This window comes from Oryx dammah, unplaced genomic scaffold (genome assembly GCF_014754425.2).
Source record: "Oryx dammah isolate SB20612 unplaced genomic scaffold, SCBI_Odam_1.1 HiC_scaffold_26, whole genome shotgun sequence".
NCBI classification, from domain to species: Eukaryota; Metazoa; Chordata; class Mammalia; order Artiodactyla; family Bovidae; genus Oryx; species Oryx dammah.
In genome coordinates this window covers 14,176,886-14,200,326 of record NW_024070210.1, presented here as the reverse complement: position 1 = coordinate 14,200,326, position 23,441 = coordinate 14,176,886, and the positions used below count along the sequence as shown (strand labels likewise).

General features: G+C 46.2%; 1 protein-coding gene and 1 pseudogene across 1 annotated transcript in view; one reads left to right on the top strand and one right to left on the bottom strand.

Annotated features, from left to right (window-relative positions):
* Nucleotides 1-20,310, bottom strand: part of SPTLC2 (serine palmitoyltransferase long chain base subunit 2) — a 103,736-nt gene extending 83,426 nt beyond the window's left edge. The window contains exon 1 of the mRNA XM_040226000.1: nt 20,045-20,310. Coding sequence (XP_040081934.1) covers nt 20,045-20,176 — 132 coding nt within the window. The 5' untranslated portion in view covers nt 20,177-20,310. The remainder of the gene's footprint in view (nt 1-20,044) is intronic.
* Nucleotides 180-6,081, top strand: LOC120852619 (annotated as a pseudogene).
* Nucleotides 20,311-23,441: the final 3,131 nt, after the last annotated feature.

The following is a 23,441-nucleotide window of genomic DNA, read 5'->3' as shown; positions in this document are numbered from 1 at the left end:
CAAAAAACTGGCTCCCCACGTTATCAATTCTGTACATTTGGAATACTGCTTACGATCTTATCTAGGATAAGGGATACCTGCCTCAACATTGTAACTACTTACTTCTCTATATTAAGGGACATCAGGTTCTAACTGTCTGCTGTAAGTAACCTCTCCCCACATTCTCATTAATACGCATGATGATAGACCCCCAAAAAAGGGGGGAAAGTCAGAACTAGCATTTTTTTAAAGGGCAACAAATCAAAGAGGCCATAAGTCAAAATTCAGATAATGTTTGCCTGCCAAGTTTGTCTAAACTTCCCATCTTTGCAGCCAAAGATGGAGAAGCTCTATACAGTCAGCAAAAACAAGACCGGGAGCTAACTGTGGCTCAGATCATGAACTCCTTATTGCCAAATTCAGACTTAAATTGAAGAAAGTAGGGAAAATCACAAGGCCATTCAGGTACGACCTAAATCAAATCCCTTATGATTATACAGTGGAAGTGAGAAATAGATCTAAGGGACTAGATCTGATAGATAGAGTGCCTGATGAACTATGGAATGAGGTTCCTGACATTGTACAGGAGACAGGGATCAAGACCATCCCCATGGAAAAGAAATGCAAAAAAGCAAAATGGCTGTCTGGGGAGGCCTTACAAATAGCTGTGAAAAGAAGAGAAGTGAAAAGCAAAGGAGAAAAGGAAAGATATAAGCATCTGAATGCAAAGTTCCAAAGAATAGCAAGGAGAGATAAGAAAGCCTCCCTCAAAGATCAATGCAAAGAAATAGAGGAAAACAACAGAATGGGAAAGACTAGAGATCTCTTCAAGAAAATTAGAGATACCAAGGGAACATTTCATGCAAAGATGGGCTCGATAAAGGACAGAAATGGTATGGACCTAACAGAAGCAGAAGACATTAAGAAGAGGTGGCAAGAATACACAGAAGAACTGTACAAAAAGATCTTCACAACCCAGATAATCACGATGGTGTGATCACTCACCTAGAGCCAGACATCCTGGAATGTGACGTCAAATGCGCTTTAGAAAGCATCACTATGAACAAAGCTAGTGGAGGTGATGGAATTCCAGTGGAGCTGTTTCAAACCCTGAAAGATGATGCTGTGGAAGTGCTGCACTCAATATGCCAGCAAATTTGGAAAACTCAGCAGTGGCCACAGGACTGGAAAAAGGCAGTTTTCATTCCAATCCCAAAGAAAGGCAATGCCAAAGAATGCTCAAACTACCGCACAATTGCATTCATCTCATATGCTAGTAAAGGAATGCTCAAAATTCTCCAAGCCAGGCTTCAGCAATACGTGAACTGTGAACTTCCTGATGTTCAAGCTGGTTTTAGAAAAGGCAGAGGAACCAGAGATCAAATTGCCAACATCCGCTGGATCATGGAAAAAGCAAGAGACTTCCTTCCAGAAAAACATCTATTTCTGCTTTATTGACTACACCAAAGCCTCTGACTGTGTGGATCACAACAAACTGTGGAAAATTCTGAAAGAGATGGGAATACCAGACCACCTGACCTGCCTCTTAAGAAACCTATATGCAGGTCAGGAAGCAACAGTTAGAACTGGACATGGAACAACAGACTGGTTCCAAATAGGAAAAGGAGTATGTCAAGACTGTATACTGTCACCTTGCTTATTTAACTTATATGCAGAGTACATTATGAGAAACGCTGGGTGGGAGAAATATCAATAACCTCAGATATGCAGATGACACCACCCTTATGGCAGAAAGTGAAGAGGAACTCAAAAGCCTCTTGATGAAAGTGAAAGAGGAGAGTGAAAAAGTTGGCTTAAAGCTCAACATTCAGAAAACGAACATCATGGCATCTGGTCCCATCAATTCATGGGAAATAGATGGGGAAACAGTGGAAACAGTGGCAGACTTTATTTTGGGGGGCTCCAAAATCACTGCAGATAGTGATTGCAGCCATGAAATTAAGAGATGCTTACTCCTTGGAAGGAAAGTTATGACCAACCTAGATAGCATATTGAAAAGCAGAGACATTACTTTGCCAACAGACGTCTGTCTAGTCAAGGCTATGGTTTTTCCAGTGGTCATGTATGGATGTGAGAGTTGGACTGTGAAGAAAGCTGAGCACCAAAGAATTGATGCTTTTGAACTGTGGTGTTGGAGAAGACTCTTGACAGTCCCTTGGACTGCAAGGAGATCCAACCAGTCTGTTCTAAAGGAAATCAGCCCTGGGTGTTCTTTGGAAGGAATGATGCTAAAGCTGAAACTCCAGTACTTTGGCCACCTCATGCAAAGAGCTGACTCACTGGAAAAGACTTTGATGCTGGGAGGGATTGGGGGCAGGAGGAGAAGGGGACGACAGAGGATGAGATGGCTGGATGGCATCACGGAGTTGATGGACATGAGTTTGAGTGAACTCCGGGAGTTGGTGATGGACAGAGAAGGCCTGGCGTGCTGCGATTCATGGCGTCACAAAGAGTCAGACACAACTGAGTGAGTGAACTGAATTGCTACAGAGAACATGCTCATCACCATTAAATAAGACTAATTTTCCACAGCAAAAAGAAATCACAAAACAAAGGGCAAGTAATAGGTTATTTAATACAAGATTTCAAGGAAACTGGAAGTGGAGCCTGGGAGCCTTGACGTTAGCAATGAAGTCAAGCCTGGATCTGGAGCTGGGTGAGATCAAGTGGGGCTCACTGGTTGGATAACCCGTCAGCTCCACCGGGGCTGCCTTTTGGGCAGCCCCAGCCCAACTACTCAGGGTTATCATCCAGCTATGGTGGGCAACCAGGACTCACAGCCGCCCCTTCGCCCCATGGAGCCAACAATGGCCCGGTACCAGGCTCCCTGCTGACCTCTCTCCCACCTTCCCCAGGAGCACCTCCAGCCTCAACAGCACAGGCTGGCTATGGCCAGACAGCCTACAGCCAGTTTGGCCAAGAAGATGCACAGAATGGGCCAAGCTCCACTGTCCAAATGCACAGGTGCCTATCACGCCAGCCAGCTGGCTTCAGCCCTCTGGCCCTCCCCCGACAAAGGCGCAGGTGACTGCTCACCGGGCTGGAATGCAGATGGGCAGGGCTGTGGCCCTCCCACTGTGAGGCTAGACTATGGCCCACCAACATCACTGCCCCTTAGCGTCAGGAAGGCTCCCTAACCCTGGTCTGTATGGCTCCTACCCTCAGGGCCACCGTGGGGCCCAGCCTCCCCAGCGATCTGCCCCACCACAGCCCTCCAGCTCCACACTCCGAGCTGGGGGGAGGGGACAGCCAGAGCCAGCCCAGTCATGTGTCCTCCTCTCCTCTTCAAGCTCTGCCCCCAGCATCCAAACGACTGGCCCCCAGGACCACAACCACCCATGCACTCTTTCTCGAAGCTAGGCTAGCAGCTGCAACGGTTCCTGTGGACCAGCCGGGGGCCTTGGACCAATTATGGAAGTCCCTACCCAGGAGCAGCCACTTTCGTAAGGCAGCCAGGGCTTTCCAACCACTGCCTCCTAAGTGCCTGGACCCTGATGCCATCCCAAGCCCTACTGAGGTTACTGAGGATGACAGGAACAATCAGGGTTCAGTGCCACCTGTTACTGGAGTACGGGGCCAGGTGCTACCCTTAGTCACCACCAACCTCCTGGTGAATGACCAAGGGAATGCAACCCCTGATACGTCCAATGCACAACCTACACTACCTTGTGCCCATCTGACATGGGTAAGGCTCAAGTGCCCCGGCAGCTGTCATCAGGCCACTGGCAAGGCTGCCCCCAGAGGAGGCTTCACTGTGTATCACTGACCATGAGGAACTGGGCCCTTTGCGCTGCAATCACTGCAAACCACGTGTGTGTCCCTTCATGCGGTTCCTTGAGGGAGGGAAAACCTTCCAGTGTTGCTTTTGCAGCTGTATCAGTGATGTTCCCCACCCCATGTTGATGTGTTCTCAACATCCGGCTCATACCAGCAAATGAGTGGGTGCTTATGATGGTCTTGAGCTATCCCTGGGCTCTTACAAATTCTTGGCCACTGTGGATCACTGCAAGAACAGCAAGTTCCCCAGGACTCTTGCCTTCATCTTCATGACTGACGTCTCCTATAACGGCACCAGGAGTGGTCTTGTTAGGCTCCTCTGTGAGCAGCTCAAGGTACTGTTAGACTTTCTGCCTAGGGAGGGTGGGCAGAAGAGTCAGTGATCCCTGTGGGCTTTGTCACCTGTACTAAGGTGCTCCACCTGTACCATGCAGAGAGCTCACTAGCGCAACTACAGACGATGGTTGTATCTGATGTGGGTAACATGCTGGATGGCTTCCTGGTCAATGTCAATGAGTCTCGGGCAGTTATCACCAGCTTATTGGATCAGATTCCAGAAAAATCTGCAGACACGAGGGAGACAAGAGAAAGTATTTGCTCCAGTTATCCAGGCCAGGATGGAGGCTCTGAAGGCTGCTGAGTGTCCAGGTTTCTGTTTCACACCTGCCTGCTCACTGCAGAGGCTGCAGGGAGACTGAATAACTGAGATGACAGGAAGCTGATCAGCGTAGACAAGAGGACTCTGTTTCAGCCTCAGGCGGGTGCCTATCAGGTCCTGGCCAAAGAATGTGTGGCCCAAGGCTATGGTGTAGACCTCGCCCTCCTCTGGAGCCTGTGTGTGGATATGGCAATGCTCTCTGCAGTGCCCCAGCTCACCGGTGGCTCTCTGTAACACACCTGCCTTCAGGTGGAGCGTGACCAGCCACGGTTCCTTAGCAACCAGAGTCAGGATCTACAGAAGGTCGCTGGCTTTGATGCTGCGCTGCGGGTCCAGACAAGCACTAATGTCTGCGCCACAGATCTCTCTGGGGCTTTCTACACGAGTGACACAACAGATGTGGGGCTGGATGGGGACAAGATGGTGACTGGGGGGTTAAGCGTAACGAGGGGAGTGGAGCCTTGTAGTGTGCTCTGCTCTACCCGGGCTGTGCAGGGCAGCCACGGCTCTGCATCCACAGCCTGGGGCAGGGTGGCGGGATTCCAAACAGCCCTGTGAAGATTATTCCTGACACTCTCATCACTCGGTGTGCCCAGATGTCGGCCTGTTACAGAAAGAACTGTGTGACCTCCTCCTCTGTAGGACAACTGATCCTTTCCGAGGGCATGAAGCTGCTCCCAGTATACCTGAAGTCTGTGTTGAAGAGTGATGTCCTGGAGCTGAGGTCACTACTGATGACCATGCCTAAGTCCGACAGCTGGTTACCTCCACGGACGTGGCTGAGACCAACGTCTTCTCCTATCCTCAGCTCCTACCGGTGACAAAGTCTCCCGTTGAGAATACCACTAAACTGGTAGTTGGAGCATCTAGAGTGTCTAAGCAACAGGGGTATGTATTTGCTGGAGAATGAGCTCAACTTCTTCCCTGGTGGGAGCGACTGTCCAGCAGGGTGTTGTCCAGAGCTTCTTCCACATCACCTCCTTCAGTCAGACCACCAGTGGTTGGATGTTCTGCCAGTTTTGGATAATCTGCTGTCTAAGAAGGTGCGAGGCCTCACTGATGGTCCGAGGGCACAGAGATGAAGCTTACCGTGGTGAAATGAGGACAAGCTGGACATGCAGTGCAATACCCCCCGGTGAGACAAGAGCCTTGAGTGGGGGAGGATCCCATGGGGACCTTCTCTGTCAACAGGCACAAGGAGGTTCGGACAGCGACTGGGCTAGAGCACATGGGTAAACAGCATAGCGTCCAGGCCAGCCTCCACAGAGTACCCAGGACAGCAGAGAAACTGGGGCAGCTCCACAGCGGGCAAGTCACATAAGCTGACCTTAAAGGAACGTAAGGGACACCTTCTCTCTGGGCTCAAGTACCCGACCACTCTGTCATGCCCTGCTGTTGGGAGGGGCCCTTATCCCCTTACATTACCCTCCTGTTCCTGCTAATCCTGCTGTGAGGAATGCAGTTCCTCAGCTCACTGTATGTGATTTGGTGTTGGGGGCCTTGGAGCCACCCAGACGCTTGCAATATTAGATGTCCCTTTGGACCAGCCTCTAAGAAGAGAAGGGCAGGTGAGGAGAGTAGGGATCCCAGGGAGAAGGGCTGCTAATTCAGCCGAGTTTCATCAACAACTTGCTATGCTCGGGATAAACACAAACACATGCACAAGAGCAGGGTATAAACCACAGACAGTGGAGAGAAAAGTGGTCAGTCTTCAGGGTCTAGAAGTCAACAGCCAACTCCCTCACTGAGGGGGGCTGATTAGCTTTCTAGCTCTGCTTCCATGGCTCATTCTTTCTCCTGCAGTGACTGGTGATCCGTTGGTGGAAAGAGGCACATTATCAGACACGAATGGGCCTGGGAACAGAGCTGCAAAGTGTCCTGAGACCCGGGAGAGGGATCAGCCTCCTTTCCAGCTGCAGAGGCCCCAACACTGGACGCTTCTGCAGGGAGCCTAGTCACCAACTTGCAATACCTCATGGAGCCAGCCCACATCTCACTCTGAGCTCCCGCTGGAAACACCGCTCTCCAAGCTGGAGGCTGACGGGGAGAAAAGCAGAGGTGGCTAGCCTTTCCTGCCAGGACACTCTCTCTCCCCAGGCTTCGGTACTGATAGAGTGCCTGACTGTTATCTTCCAGCCAGAACTGACTGGGGCAGGACAAGGGCTGGGCTTGACAGTGACCAGGTTTGCCTGCTCCCAGCCTGGGATACTCCTGCTCTGGACCTCTTCATTAGTTTATTTTTCAATGCATCTTCAATTTGTAAAGAAATAAAATTAAGTAGGGAATTCCCTGGTGGTCCAAGGGCCGCAAAATAAATAAAAAAATAAAATTAAGAAAATAATAATAAAATTTAAAAAAAAAAAGATTTTAAGAAAACTGATCATTTAAAGGAAAAAAAAAAAAAAAGACATTCCAGTTAGAGCTTTTCCTCCTACCAAACTGTGGAAGAAACAGCTAAGTGGCTCCCTGTATACATTCTCTTTAAATTCCCTTTAGCAATAGATGCTCTTCCGTTTTCTCTGGGTACAAGGCTACCCAGCTACATACCACATTCCCCAATCTCTCTTGCAGCAAAAGACAGCCGTGTGAGGAATTCGGGCCAACAGGAAGTGAACAGAAATGATGGGTATACCAGGGCTGGAGTACGTCCTTTAAAACAGCAAGTGCTGCTTTCCCTCCACTTTTCCACCTCTCTGCCTGTGGCCTAGAATGTGGTGTGGTTGAAGACGTTAACTGAAGATAGCATCCTCAAAGACTGCAAGACAACAAAGAAGATTAGATCTCACACTCTACCTACTCAGGACTACCTATCTCCCGATTTTACAAAGAGATTGTCTCTACCTTATTTATTTAATCGTCACACTTATAGCAACAAAAACAAAACAATTAAAAACAACACTGAGACTTTTGCTTCCAAGTTGGAGTTAATAGGTAGAGCCAAGCCATCACTTTCACAGAAAACCTAGATAAAACTATACAGATTACTCAAAACAAGAAGTAGTTTTAAAGATAATGAGAAACTGTTTTCCATGCAAAAAGGACAAGGTGAACTAAGATTCCAGAGAGGGAAGAGCCTTTCCTTAGTGAGCTAAAATCACTGGTCATTTTCTCTCCTCACGGTACTCATAGAATCTGATCATGGGCAGATTGATTTGCCATGGGTAGAAGAGCTCTACCAAGGAAGAGAAAAACCAACAGAGTTTGTTTATAAGAGCTATACAGGTTGGTGGGAAGAGTCCTGGTTATGTGACCAGTTTTTTGCACAGGACATTTATCAAGTGCTGGAGAAGCTAAGGAGATAGACTAGAAAGGTGATGTGAAGTCTTACGCTTAGGAGCTAAGGTCATACTAGAGGGAGGAGCCTGCAACAAACACACAATGGATCTCATCCTTGAGACACTGTACTCACTAGAGTGAACTGAATCCACCTAAAAACTCTGCCCAGCCCACCAAATTCAAGACCTGGTTAGACGGAGGTGCTCAGGCCCTTTCCATATCTCTAAGAGAGCAAACGGCAAAAGGCAAAAAAAAAAAAACTGACTTTAGTCTCTGCCGGTCTTTTATTCATAACATCCAGCAACCAATCAAAAACCCCCGCTTTCCCAGGAGGCTGGGAGAGAACAGGAGTATGACTGAAAGAGAGAAGGCACAGTATAGAGTAGCTTTATGTTTCAGTACTGCTGGTCCTGGGATACGTGTTTCCCTGGTGGCCCAGTGGTAAAGATTCTGCCTGCTAATGTGGGAGCTGTGGGTTGGGAAGGTCTCCTGAAAAAGGAAATGGCAGCCCACTCCAGGACTCTCGCCTGGGAAATCCTGTGGACAGAAGTGTCTGGAGGGCTAGAGTCCATGGGGTTGCCAAAGAGTAGGACACAACTTAGCTACTAAACAGCCACAGCAACACAGTCTTGGGGCATCTCTCACACCCCAACCTCCCCCTCTAATTTCATGTCCCCAGAAGTAAAGAATCCTCCTGTTTAATTTTTTTTTAACATTTCTAAAACTGCAAAAATAATTTTTGGACATCAGACTCTTCTAGGAACCCAGAGCCCCCTTTCTACCAACAAGCTCAAAATCATCATGATCATCTCGTTTTTTTCACTCATTCAGCAAATATTTCATTTCTATTTATATGTAAAGATCTATACCCTGTATTTGGAGAAGGCAATGGCACCCCACTCCAGTACTCTTGCCTGGAAAATCCCATGGACGGAGGAGCCTGGAAGGCTGCAGTCCATGGGGTCGCTGAGGGTTGGACATGACTGAGTGACTTCACTTTCACTTTTCACTTTCATGCATTGAAGAAGGAAATGGCAACCCACTCCAGTGTTCTTGCCTGGGAAGTCCCAGGGATGGGGTTGCACAGAGTCAGACACGACTGAAGTGACTCAGCAACAGCAATACCCTGTATTTGACAATGCAAATGAAAGGTAGGCCTTTTTCAAGTCCTCAAGAATTCTGCAATTTTTAGAGAAAAAGAAGACAAAGATCATCATGATTTTTGAGATAAAAGAGAATAGAGAAGCTTTTTTAAAGGACACCATCTAAAGGGGTTTACATATGAATATGCAGAATGAAAACTGCACACAAAGTGAGGAGCATTTTGAGCACAAGTATTTCTCAAGTTGTCTCACTTTTCCTCTTCACGTGACTAATGACAAAACCAAGGAAGATTTAAGCAATCTGTCCAGTCACAGGAAAGCTGGACTGAAAGTCAAGATGAGAATGCAAGTTTCTACATTCTCCACTTACTGCCATTTCTTAGCCATAGTCCCTGCTGGCTCAGACGGTAAAGAATCTGCCTGCAATGCAGGAGGCCCAGGTCCAAACCCTGGGTGGGAAAGATTCCCCTGGAGAAGGAAATGGCCACCCACTCACTCCAGTATTCTTGCCTGGAGAATTCCATGGGCAGAGGAGCCTGGTGAGCGAAAGTCCATGGGATCCCAAAGAGTTGGCCACGACTGAGCAACTAACTCTTTCACTTTCAGTCATATTCCTGAGATAGTCTATGAGTCAAATTTACTTTAAATTATTTCATAGATAATATAACTTAATCTAATTGTTTAAAAATTATCAGTGGCTTAAAATGAGACTTTCACTTTAAACTCAACCTTTGTGCTCATTTTTTGCTATTCATATAATTAGCTATTTTTGCTATTCATATTATCAGCTATACATGAATTGAGACAGAGGCTGAGTTTCATTTCCCCTACTAAGAAAATGTCTGTTTCTAGGAAACCAGAACTAACACTAATTAACTTAGCTATCCTGAAAATAACCTGCTTCCTTTTCCTACGTACAAACCACGCCTGTACAGGAGGCAATAAAGATATCACCCTTTAGTGTGTACAGCAGAGGTCTCTAACGGGTACTTCTATCACAATCATGTGTCTGTTTTAACACTGGTTTGTCTGTTTTTTCGGCCATGCTGCGTGGTGGGATTGAACCCAGGCCATGACAGTGAAGATGCCAAGTCCTAAGCACTGGACCGCCAGGGAACTTCCTTGGGTTGTCTTTTTATTGTTGAGTTAGAAGAGTGCTTTATACATCCTAGATAACAGGCCTCTTATCTGCTATATGATTTGATTTTCAAATACTTTCTCCCATTCTATGGATTCTCATTTCACTTTCTTCATGGTCTCCTTTGAAATACAGTTCTTAATGTTGATCCAGGACAATTTATTTTTTTTTCTTTCCCTTTGGTTGCTGATACTTTTGGAGTCATGGACAAAAAAATAAACCATGGCCTGATCAAAGTCTACAAAGGTTTCAGTTCAGTTCAGTCGCTCAGTCGTGTCCGACTCTTTGCGACCCCATGAATCGCAGCATGCCAGGCCTCCCTGTCCATCACCATCTCCCGGAGTTCACTCAGACTCACGTCCATCGAGTCAATGATGCCATCCAGCCATCTCATCCTGGGTCGTCCCCTTCTCCTCCTGCCCCCAATCTCTCCCAGCATCAGAGTCTTTTCCAATGAGTCAACTCTTAGCATGAGGTGGCCAAAGTATTGGAGTTTCAGCTTTAGCATCATTCCTTCCAAAGAAATCCCAGGGCTGATCTCCTTCAGAATGGACTGGTTGGATCTCCTTGCAGTCCAAGGGACCCTCAAGAGTCTTCTCCAACACCACAGTTCAAATGCATCAATTCTTTGGCACTCAGCCTTCTTCATAGTCCAAGTTTTCCTAAGTCCATACTTTTTCCTAAGAATTTTGTAGCTGTAATTCTTACATTTAGCTCTTTGATCTTTTGCATGTGCCAGTTGCCCCCACACCACTTTTTAAAAAGGCCATTCTCTCTCCCCCTGAATTATCTACTCTTGTAGAAAAATCAGTTGACCACAAACGGAAGGGTTTTACTTCTGCCCCAATCTGAGATCCCTGCATTGGCAGTGCAGTCTTAGCCACTGGAATATTAGGGAAGTCCCTACAGTAAGTTTTAAAATTGGAAAGGGTGAGTCCTCCAACTTTGTTCTTCTTTTTCAAGACTTTGTCTATTCTGGGTCCTTTATGTTTTCATATAAATTTCAGGACCAGACTTAAGTATTACCAAACAATCCAGCTGATATTTTTATAGGAGTTGCACTGAATTTGTCAGAGAAGGCAATGGCACCCTACTCCAGCACTCTTGCCTGGAAAATCCTGTGGATGGAGGAGCCTGGTGGGCTGCAGTCCACGGGCTCACCAAGAGTCAGCCACAACTGAGCGACTTCACTTTCACTTTTCACTTTCATGCATTGGAGAAGGAAATGGCAACCTGCTCCAGTGTTCTTGCCTGGAGAATCCCAGGGACGGGGGAGCCTGGTGGGCTGCCGTCTATGGGGTCGCACAGAGTTGGACACAAGTGACTTAGCAGCAGCAGCAGCACTGAATTTGTAGATCAATCTTAAGTCTTTCAATCCCTTAACATTTGGATGTCTTTGCACTTATTTAGATCTTTGATTTCTTTCAGAATGCTTTTGTAGTTTTCAGTATCCAAGTCCTACAATTTTTCTGTTGCATTTTTCCTAAACATTTAATTCTGTTTGATGCTGTGTGTAAAAAGCTGTGCTTTACTGGCTTTATGGAAACGAATGTGAACCGGCTGCCCTTCCAGTTCGAGCCCACTACAAAGGCAGAGGGGAGGGCACAGGCCCAGAACATGTTAGAGGTGGAAGAGAGCTCAGAAGAAAATGCAGAACTCAGGGCAGACCTGTACTGGCACATAGGTCTCCTGCAACATCCACCTGTCGTACCTTGGTGCTTATCTAAGAGGCAGGAAAGTGCTGCAGAGAAGTGCTGCAGGGCGGTGAGAGACAATGATGCCTCCTGTGCAGAGCATCCCTGCCCAGAGCACACCAGGTGCGGCAGACGGAAGCCAGGCCACCGTGCACACTTGGAGGCCTGCATTTCTGAATTATCAATGGGAATATGGTAACACCAAAATGCAGATTTATTTTATGGCTGGCTTTGGAAGCACTTCTTAGTCCATTCTATATGAGGTAACTTCACAAAAAATCAGGAACTTATCCTGATGGCAAGGAAAAAAATGTGGATTCCCTTCTTTTCTAAATGTGCCTGCCAAAAGAAAGAGGACACTCCTGGAAATATATGTTCAGAGTGAGGCACAGCTTGTGTGATGGGAGTAAAGCTCCAAACTATTTTTTCTAGTATGTGTGGTACGCAGTAGTGAGAGGCTAGCTCATTTCAGGAAAAATCCAAAGAAAGATCAGCCTCTATAACGAACTCTCAAGAGATGAAATCTATTGTCATTCCTAATACCCAAAGTCCTCAAAAACTAATTTAAGTTGTGAATTGTCAAATCCAGTGACGTGACAGATGAAGACAAACCTGAATACAATCTGGTCTTGTTAACTTACTACCTGGGCCAGTTATTTAAATGGTCTGGAATTCAGTCTTACTTGTAAAATGGAGATAATATTCACTTACCCAAGCTCTTGTGAAGATTAGATAGGTAAAAAAGCTGGGAGAGGCTCTGACCACAGTAAATGGTACCTATTACTATCACTTTAAAACTTTTTTTTAAATTTACTTTTGGCTGTGCTGGGTCTTTGCTGCTACATGGGCCCTTCTCTAGGTGTGGCAAGCAGGGCTGCTGGTCATCGCGGTGCGTGGACTTCTCAGTGCAGGGGCTTCTCTTGTTGCAGAGCACAGGCTCTTAGGGGCGCAGGCTTCAGCAGCTGTGGCTTCCGGGCTCCAGAGCACAGGCTCAGCAGCAGTTGTGGCGCACAGAAGCTTAGTTGCTTCTCAACATGTGGGATCTTCCTGGACCAGGGATCAAACCTGTGCCTCCTGCATCGGCGGGGGACTCTGTAACGCTGAGCCACCAGGGAAGCCCCCTTATGGCTATTATTATCCCTTACCCCTCCTTACTGAAACACCCTCCATTTCCTTGGGCTTTCTCACACCACTTCCCAACACTTCTCTTCTTTCCCAATCAACCTTCTTCAACAGTGGTGTGTGTGTGCATCTTCTCCCAAGAACACTAGGATTCCCCAATATTACATCCTTGGTGCCTCCTCTGCTTGCTTAATGCCCTTTTTATCTACTTTACCAACTTCCATGGCTTCAGCCACCACCCCTTCATTCCTTCAACTAAGATCTCCTTAGTTCCTATCACCAGGCACAATTCAGATAGTAAAATTCAGATGTTTGCTGAAGGGGCTTACTTACTAAGCTGAAAGAGGCTTATTATTTAGAATAATTCAAAACCACCACACTGGACTGGTCAGTACTTTATCTGTAGTTTCTAAAGCTTTCCAAATCATAAAAATTGTTGAATATTTTCCCCAACCTCAACGTGTAGAGTAACACTGGATCACATGCACAGTCTCAGTATAACTGCATACTTTTTACTCTACTTAGAAATATCAGAAAACAGTAGACTAATTTACAACAGATCACATTCGAAAATGAGCCCCCAACAAAGGGTCCCAGCCTTTTAGGGTCTTATAGTACACATGTATTATTTCTACAGTCAGAAGGAAAAACTATTTTAAAACAAAAGGAAAAATCACCACTTTAATCTTCATAATGGGTCTTGAAGGCAGTTTTAAAGACAACAAACGTTATAAATTTTCTGAGCTTGAGTCAGGCAAGAGCAAAGGGTTTACTTGCTTAATTCACATTAAGTCACAAATTATAAATTATATTATAGAAGTCTTCTTAGAAGCAATTCAGAAGGCAACTGGCTTTTGAGGCCACAAACCATGTATTTAATCAAGTAAGGCACACCCACTCAGAATGCAAACACAGCCTCTACCCATCCCTCTCAATTGCCTATTCTGCCAATAAACACTGCTTCTTTCTTTCAAAAATGGAATCTAATTGAATCTCAACCAATTAACTACTTGTCAGAACACTATGAAGTTTCTAGGCCACCTAGGCCAACCTTAAAAAATGGGCAAGCCTGCCTGCCCTGAATACCCAAGTTCTAAGATACTATATTAAGAATACAGTGGGGTGGGGGGCAGGGGAGAAGAATACAGTGATTTATATGTTAAATACTGGTCTCATTTCCCAAGAATTTTTATTAATGAGAATTCCTGAGTTCCTCAAACGACTCTGGAATCTTTCAGATCTAACTAGTTAGACTTGAAATGTTCTTCCTCTTGGAACAAAAAGCACTTGAAACATCTAATCCCATGAGTTGCAAACAGTTACAACATTATTTCTGCAAAGCTTTGAGGTCTTCTGATGTCTCATCAGGCCCTGTGAAACCTAAGCAGGTATATTCACCATTCTAGCTACTCCTCCAGTTCCTGTGTCATAACCCAACTTCTTTTCCCAGGTGCTGTGTTTCCTCAATGGAAACAAAAGCTAGTAGCTACTTAGTAAACCATCTTTCATTAGTTATTCATTTGCCTTCTTCGAAGTAGCAAAACCAATACTTTGTTCTTCTACTTTATCTTATTACTGAAATAAGAACATAACTTGTGTGCCAATTCCTTAAGATAAAATCTTATTTACTGGGGTAGCTAGAAGGCTGTCATTCTTCTAATATCTCATAAAACTATTCCTAATAGACTGGTGATGGACAGGGAGGCCTGGCATGCTGCGGTTCATGGGGTCGCAAAGAGTCAGACATGACTGAGTGACTGAACTGATACTGAATGGGGAAAAAACTTACGTTCAAACTCTCTCAAAGGCACATCGTTTTTTTCTTCTACTTAACTAATTTAGGAAAGTTAAATGTGTAAACAAATCTCAAAAGTTCTTCAAAGAAATGGAAGACAGAAAAAATGTAATGTTAACAAGGAGCTTTAAAAGTAGAAACCAACAGTACTATATTTCAGGTGCAACCAAAATATGGCATTTATTTAACCAAATGTTAAATCCACAGTAATAAACTCTTGGTGATTAAGATCACTGAATACTCCAAATTGCTGCTAAGAAAATTTCCTGCAAAACCTCTAGAGATCTTTAAAAATTGGATAGAATCAACTATCAAGATTAGTTTTAATGATATAGTTTTAATAAAGTCCTACAAATAGATAAAGGGACTGAATTACATAAACCCCTAAGGTTCCTTCCAGCTCTTAATTCTGCCAAAGCTTCCAATTCTAACTCTTTCAAAGCTTCCCTAATGCTAACTGCCACCTTTTACCTCAAAAAGTCTTGACAATCTTCTCTCACTCCCTCTGAATGGCACAGAAGAAAAATTACCGCTTCTCTTCCTTGTGAAAACTCTTATCTACCATCGTCATTAAAAAATAGTAATGTCTACACATTTAAGGATGGCTACTGTACAGAAAAAAACCCTGATTTTCCTGTGATATCTCTCCTTAATTCTCACACTGCCATACCACTAAGACTTCTGACCACATGTGTGTGCGGGGGGTGGGGGGGACCGGTGGGGAGGGGGGCTGCTACATACCACCAAGCAATACTGTGACACAGATGGGTGTCCTGCAATTTTTTTTCCTTTTTTAAAAAAACTGAATATCGCTAATTTACAATACTGTTAGTTTCAAGTGTAGGAGTCCTACAACTTAACTCGCTTCTACACTGCCAGGAGACAGCATCAGATTCACAGGGAAGAGTTTGGTCCCACAAGCCCGCCCTGCTCCACCCCCAACTTCACATGCCAGGATCAAGTCCAGGCTATCACCTGTGCTTCTGACCAATCACAGGCTCTGGGGACCCCTTCCTGGTGTTTGGTTAATTTACTAGAGCAGCTCACAGATCCCAGGAAGACTCTTTCCTTACTGTTTACCAGTATGTTATAAAAGGAGATGATAAAAACGCTGGCAAGGAATGTGGGGAGGGGCACAAAGCTTCCAGGTGCGCTGCTGTCCCAGCCCCTCCATGTGGTCAGCAACCCAGCAGCTCTCTGAACCCAGTCCTCTCTGGACTTTTATGAAGGCACCATCACGCAGGCATGATTGATCATTAACTCCATCTCCAGCCTCTCTCCACTATCTGGAGAACTGGGGGTGGGGCTGAGAATTCCAAGCTTCTTTTCTTGTTTTATTATTTTTGGCTGCATCGGGTCTTAGTCGTGGCAGTGGCGTTCGGACCCCGTCGAAGCGCCGGGACTCAAGACACTCCGTTGCATGGAGCATCTTAGTTCCCCGACTAGGCACGGAACCCATGTCCCATGCATTACAAGGCAGACGTTTAACCACTGGACCACCAGGGAAGTCCCAAATCCCAAGCTTCTAATCATGACTTGGTCTTTTTGGTGAGTGGGGCTCCCATTCAGGAGCTGAATGAGAGTCAGCTCATTAGAACAAAAGATGTTTCTATTATCCAGGAAATGTGAAACTGAGTCAGAAACTGGAGGTCAAAGACCAAATATTAGAACAAAAGATGCTCCCAGGACTTTTATCACTTAGGAAATTACACAGGAGTGGGTGTGGATATATACATACTTTTCTCCTATAAATCTCACAGCTGTTGTAAAAGAAAAAAGACAAACAACAGAAAATAACAAGTGTTGGTGAGCATGTGGAGAAACTGTGCTGTTGATGGAAAGGTAAAGTGGTACAGCCACCGTGTCCAACAGCATGTTTCCTCCAAAAAATTAAACACACCATATGATCCAACAGTTTCACGTCCACGTATATACCTGAAAGAACTGAAAGCACGGTTTAAGAGTTATTGGCTGACAGTGGCATTATTCACAACTGAAACATGGAGGCAACCTGAGTGCACACTACAGATGTACGGCTGTGCAAAACGCAGTATAAATACACACAAGCGAGTACTACTGGGGCTTTAAAAAGGAACGACATTCTGATACATGCCACAACATACGTGAATCATGAGGATCCTATGCTAAAATAAAAAAAAGTCAGTCACCAAAAGACAAAAAAGTGGAACGTGGAATGGCGGTTACCAGGGACTGGAAGGAGGAGGGAATGTGGAGATACTGTTTAATGGCTACAGAGTTTCAGATTTACATGATGAAAAGAGTCATGGAGATGGATGGTGTGGATGGCTGCATGACACTGTGAATGTATTTAAATCCATTGAAGTGGACACTTACAAATGGTTAAAATGGTAAATTTTATGATATGTGTATTTTACCACAGTAAAAAAAAAAAAAATTGGAAAACAGAACACAAAACCAAACAATACTATCTGATTGTTTCATAATGCCCTTTCTACCACAGTATCTATTGATATTTACTCAAACTCTAAACCCAAATCCAACAAAGAGGCCAGCATACACATTCACCCCTTCAAACACAGAAACGTAGACTCCTGAGAGCGTAGAGAGATCTTAGAAGTTTCTAACTTCTCTTCTGTTCATTAAAAGACAAAGGGGGGACGTCCCTGAGGGTCCAGTGGTTTAGAGTCCATGCTTCCAATGCAGGGGGCTCAGGTCGATTCCTGGTCAGGGAACTAAGATTCCACATGACTCAGGGCATGGCCAAAAAACAAAAAAGTGGAATATGTGAGCAAATGAACTTACATCTCAGATTTAAAAACCACATTACATTCTCTTTTTAGTAAAAGCAAGACACAAGTCTGTGCACTTAACACCTTAGGTGTATTTTTATGGCATAATTTGCCATATTTCCCCCAGAAACTGGGGAAAATACACAGAGGGGCACCACAGCACATCCCTTCAGTTAAAACAAACGCAACTCTGCTGCTGCTGCTGCTAAGTCGCTTCAGTCGTGTCCGACTCTGTGCGACCCCATAGATGGCAGCCCACCAGGCTCCCCCATCCCTGGGATTCTCCAGGCAAGAACACTGGAATGGGCTGCCATTTCCTTCTCCAATGCATGAAAGTGAAGAGTGAAAGTGAAGTCGCTCAGTCGTGTCCGACTCTTAGGGACCCCATGGACTGCAGCCTACCAGGCTCCTCCGTCCATGGGATCTTCCAGGCAAGAGTACTGGAGTGGAGTGCCATTGCCTTCTCCAACTCTAAAAAATATTTTAAAGATATTCTTGCTCTCATGAAATTTCTTTTGCTTAAGAAAAAAGAAAATGGGAAAAACAACATCCCACAGCCAAGTCCTCCTATTAGTATAAAAGTTAATACCTAAAGTCTTTGTCTTAAAAAAAAAAAAAAAACTCATGAGAAATTGTTTTCTAGAAGGGACAGTGCGGCCCCTAATATTCTTTGGGCACTCCACCAAACCATTCTTCCAAATGCCACCTGTGTGTCTTGAGTGAAATTTTTCACTAAGATATATTAGAAAAAGTCAAGTTTTCCAATTATATAGATTTTTAAATTTCATTTCAGCAGCTTAATATTTCTTCAGTGTATCAGTCAGCAATCTCTGAAGAAATGTCATGCCCACCAGTGCTAAACAGTTCAGGATTATGGGACGGAGAAATCATATTTACTATGAATACTAACTCCGAACACAAGTATGTTAAGCGAAAAGAGCACTTAAACACAAAGCACCTCTAACGTGTGAACACCTTTCTCTTGATTTCCTCCTCACCCTTAAATATCATAATGCACCCTGCAACGTATTTTCCGATTTCCACCATTAGGTTTCCCTGTTACAGTCTCTACACAACAATTTTAACTTATTAGCCATTGCTAGGAAAACAACTTTTTCAATGTGCTTATAATGAGCTGATTCTTATCACTTCCTGTCTCACACAATTATTTCTTCAAAAATGGAAACAAAAATTTTTGAGTCTGTGTATTATGTTGTCTCATGCCTTAAAACTTCAGGGGAGGCCAAGACTCTTTTAAGTATTTCCCCTCTAACTGTTACAGACTTAACATCTCAGCAAGACCCGGAGCAACACCTATTTTCTGTTTCACGCCAGATAGTATCAGACCTATCTATTGTATTTCTGACTGGGGGAGAAGGCTGGCACATATGTATGGTAATACCAAATTACAACAGTCACATTTCCTGCTATGGGGAACAGACTACTTCCGGAAAAGAAAAAAAAAAGATTTCCTTAATTTCTTAATGAGATTTATCAGTATTAAAGTCAACTGCAAATATCACAACACTCTTCCGCCAACACTGACCCTTCATCTTTTTAACCAGCTTCAAAAACACATTTCAGAATACCTGTCAGTCCACAGAACTGGAAAGTTGACAGTCATTACTGCTCTGAATTCAGAACTTTTCAAAATATTTCAGAAATGCCAGGGCTTGGTTGGTGACTCAGCCTTGGTGAATTAATAGACAGACTCATTGCAAGCTGTGCCTTTGGACTCAGTCTCGTCTGAGTCTTTGTGACCCCATGGACTGTTAGCCCTCCCGGCTCCTCTATCCAAGAGACTATCTTGGCAAGAATACTGGTGTTGGTTGCCATTTCCTTCTCCAGGGGATCTTCCCAACCCAGGGATGGAGCCCGTGTCTCCTGCATTGGCAGGTGGATTCTTTACTGCTGACCCACCTTGACTTCCCTCATCACAAGTCATCACCAGGCTAAAAAATTCCCTTGCGTGATAGCACTCCTGCAAGGGGTCAAAAGGACCACCTGATACAACCTGGAGCCCGGGATGGTGGGGGGGGGGGGGGGCCAGGGGGGGAGGGATTCTCACCGAGGACCAAGACCATCGTGCTTTTAGGACCAAGACCATAGTGCTTTTAAGCCTCTGGACTGGGTTCACTGCCAGGTTTGTGGTCCAAAGTCTTGCTTTGCAAAAAGGGGTAAGAAATAGACTTGGGTGCGTTTCCAACTGGTACCACCTCCTAACTTTTCTTTGCCTCCTGAGGATTCTAAATGTGGTTTTCCCTGGAGGGCTTCAGAGCTTCTAGGAGGAAGCAAAACCACCTGAAAGGGCTAGAGGAGGGAGCCTCCGGAGGGGGAAAAACAAAAAACAAAAAAACCAAGAGCCCACGAGTGGACCCTCCCAGGGTCCGAGGGGCAGGGGGGCACTCCCTGCCTCCCCAGAGCGGCAGCACCCACTTCTGGCGGGATCGGGTAGCAGAAGCAGAGCCAGACCTCCCGGGTGGGGTGGGGTGAGGTGGGGGGAAGACCTCAGGCGCAGAGAGATAGGGGAGCCCCAGCGGCCGCCCTTGAGCCTCCCGGCCGCGGGAAGGCCGGGTCAGCGCCAGGACGCGGCCGCCGGCACCCCTGAGCCCCGCGGACGGTCACTGCGACCTCCCCGCCGCCTCTCCTCATTGGCGCCGGCTCGCGGGCACCGAGCCCCCCGGTCCCCGGGCGCCCGGTCCCTCCGTACCTGGCCGGCAGCGGCTGCGGCGGCCGCGGCGCTGCTCCTCACGTATCCGTTCCGCACCTCCCCGTTCGCCACGCAGCTGTTCGCCCGCACCGGGCGACGGCAGCAGCAGCAGCCTCCGGGATCCGGCCGCATCGTCCCGGCGGCACCCAGGCGGCCACAGGCAGACGCTCTCTGTAGGCGGCGGCCGAGGGAGCTGCGGCCCCGAAGTCCCGCTCCGCGCCCCTCCCGCCTCCCCGAAACCGGAAATGGCTGCACGCCGCCGCCGCTTCCCGGAGGGCCCGTCACGCGGGGGCGGAGCCCGCTCCCGCCGAAGCCTGCGGCGCGCCCAAGGCGGGGCCCCCGGGAACCCGAGACCCGGCCGGGGGGAGCGCGCAGGAGTGGCGTGCGCCTAAGGGGGCCGCTGGCCAATCAGGAGCGGGGGAGGAGGCGGACCCTCTTTCCTCCTGGCCAATCACGGGCTAGAACGACGCCGTTCCGCGGGTGTGTCGGGAAGGTTTGATGGAGGGGGTCAGCTTGGACCTGGGAGCTGAGTGTCTAGAGTGGGTTCCCGGTTCTCTTGGACTGGTGGCGCCCTCCCTGCCTTTGTCTCAGGGGAAGTGCTCGGTTTGATTCCCAGCCTTCTATTTAATTAGCTAATTATCACGATACCTTTTTTTTTTTTAACATTTCCTCACCATTCTTCAGTGCTCATCATAACACATTTTAAGTAATAATTCACATGTCTCTTTGCCCTTCACATCTGTTCAGTTTCAGGGTTTTCTGTACAATTTCTTTTGTACAGAGTCAAGAAACTTGGTCTTGTTCCAGGTCTGCCAGTAACCAGAAGCTAAACCTGAGTATTTAACCACGTTGGGAGCCAAATTCTTTCAAATGGAGTGAATACTTCCTGCTTAATAGACTCATTGCAAGAATTCTATTAATGAGCCATTTTGCACCTATCACAATACTCATACTAGAGGCATTATATATATATTTATATACATTATTTTTCACCTATTTTTATCTATATCCCCATAGTTATTAGGAAATAGTGGTTTAGTCACTAAATCGTGTCGGACTCTTGAGACCCCATGGACTGTAGCCTACCGACCCCTCTGTCCATGGGATTTTCCAGGCAAGCATACTGGAGTGGCTTGCAATTTCCTGGTCCAGGGGATCTTCCTGACCCTGGGATCGAACCCAGGTCTCCTGCACTGCAAGCACGTTCTTTACCGACTGAGCTACCAGGGAGGTCAATACATGTATGATGCTAAAAAAAGTTTATGGTTTTCCTCTCACATTCTACAAGAGAAAAGATGTACATACCTGAAATAAACAAAAACGAAAGGCTGATCAAAGGCTGGAGTGATTAAGCAACAGGAGTTCTGATGAGGAAGGCTGGTTGGCTGTGACAAGTCTAGACTTTCTGTATAGGAAGTTTTCAGGGCAGGAATCTGATTGGAAGCAGGGGTAAGGGATATAATTGGGGCTTAGACAGTGGCCTGAATGAACTTGGAGAAGGCTTGGGAGGAAGATGTGGAGTGAGCTTGATCTTTATTTCTTTTTTAATGAACACTGGGGTGCACATATCTTTTGTTTGTTTAGATATATAACCATGAGTGGAGTTGCTGGGTCATATGGTGGTTCTTCTTTATGGTCCAACTCTCACATCCGTACATGACTACTGGAAAAACCATAGCTTTGACTATACGGACTTTTGTGAGCAAAGTTAGACCATAAAGACAACTGAGCGCTGAAGAATTGATACTTTAAAATTGTGGTGCTGGGAAAGACTCTTGAGACTCCCTTGGACAGCAAGGAGATCAAACCAGTCAATCCTGAAGCAAATCAACCCTGAATAGTCATTGGAAGGACTGATGCTGAAGCTAAAGCTCCAACACTCTGGCCTCCTGATGCGACGAGCTGACTCACTGGAAAAGACCCTGATGCTGGGAAAGATTGAAGGCAGGAAGAGAAAGAGCGACAGAGAATGAGGTTATTGGACGGCATCACCAACTCAATGGACAGGAGTTTGAGCAAATTCCAGGAGATAGTTAAGGACAAGGAAGCCTGGCATGCTACAGTCCATGGGATTGCAAAGTCAGATATGACTTAGCGACTGAACAACATGGTAGTTCTATTTTTTAATTTTTATTTTTGGCTGTTCTGGGTCTTCATTGCCTCCTTGGGCTTTTTCTAGTTGTGGTGAAGGGGGCTATTCTCTAGTTACAATGCCTGGGCTTCTGGCTTCCCTGTTAGCTCAGCTGATAAAGAATCTGCCTGCAATGCAGGAGACCCCAGTTCAATTCCTGGGTTGGGTATATCTGCGGGAGAAGAGATAGACTACTCACTCCAGTATTCTTAGGCTTCCCTTTTGGCTGAGGGGGTAAAGAATCCACCTGCAATGCAGGAGACCTGGGTTCGATCCCTGGGTTGGGAAGATCCCCTGGAGAAGGGAAAGGCTGCCTACTCCAATATTCTGGCCTGGAAAATTCCATGGACTGTATAGTCCATGGAGTCCCAAAAAGTTGGACACAGCTGAGCAACTTTCACTTCACCTCGCTTCTCTTGTTGCAGAGCACAGGCTCTAGGGCATGCAGGCTCATCAGTTGTAGCCTATGGGCTCAGTTGCCCCAAGGCATGTGGAATCCTCCCAGTTGTTGTTGTTCAGTGACTAAGTCATGTCCAGCTCTTTGCAACCCCATGGATTACAGTGTGATAGGCTTCCCTGTCCTTCACTCTCTCCTGAAGTTTTCTCAAATTCATATCCATTGAATCAGTGATGCCGTCCAACCATCTCATCCTCTGTCACCCCCTTCTCCTGCTCTCAATCTTTCCCAGAATGAGGGTCTTTTCCAGTGAGTAGACTCTTTGCATTAGGTGGCTAGAGTGTGGGAGTGTCTTCCCAGACCAGGGATCAAAGCTGTGTCGTCCACATTGGCAGGCGAACTACTAACCACTGGACCGCCAGAGAAGTCAAGGGAGCTTGATCTTGAAAGATGAGTAGAATTTGGAGAGCTGCAAATGAGGAGTAAGGAGTAGGTGTTCCTAGAAGAGGGACCCTTCAGAAGCTCAGGTATAGAGGTTGGAAACAGCAAAGCCTTGAACAGGAGAGTAAGGGTTAAGGAACCTGGCCAGATTAAGGAATCCTGCTAGTCAGTCCCACCCTCCGGAGGGTAAGACACCAGGTCCTTGTCTTGTTCTGCCACTTACTCACCATGTGTGCCACACCATCACCAAGTCACGCAACATCAGCCTTTGTTTCCTCACCCATCTCCCAAGCTGATACCCATACTGCTTACTTCACAAAGTTTTTTTGAGCATAAATGATTTTGTCATTACTGTTGTTGTTTACTCACTAAGTCTTGTCTCACTCTTTGCGACCCCATGGGCCCATGCGACCCCTAGAGCCCACCAG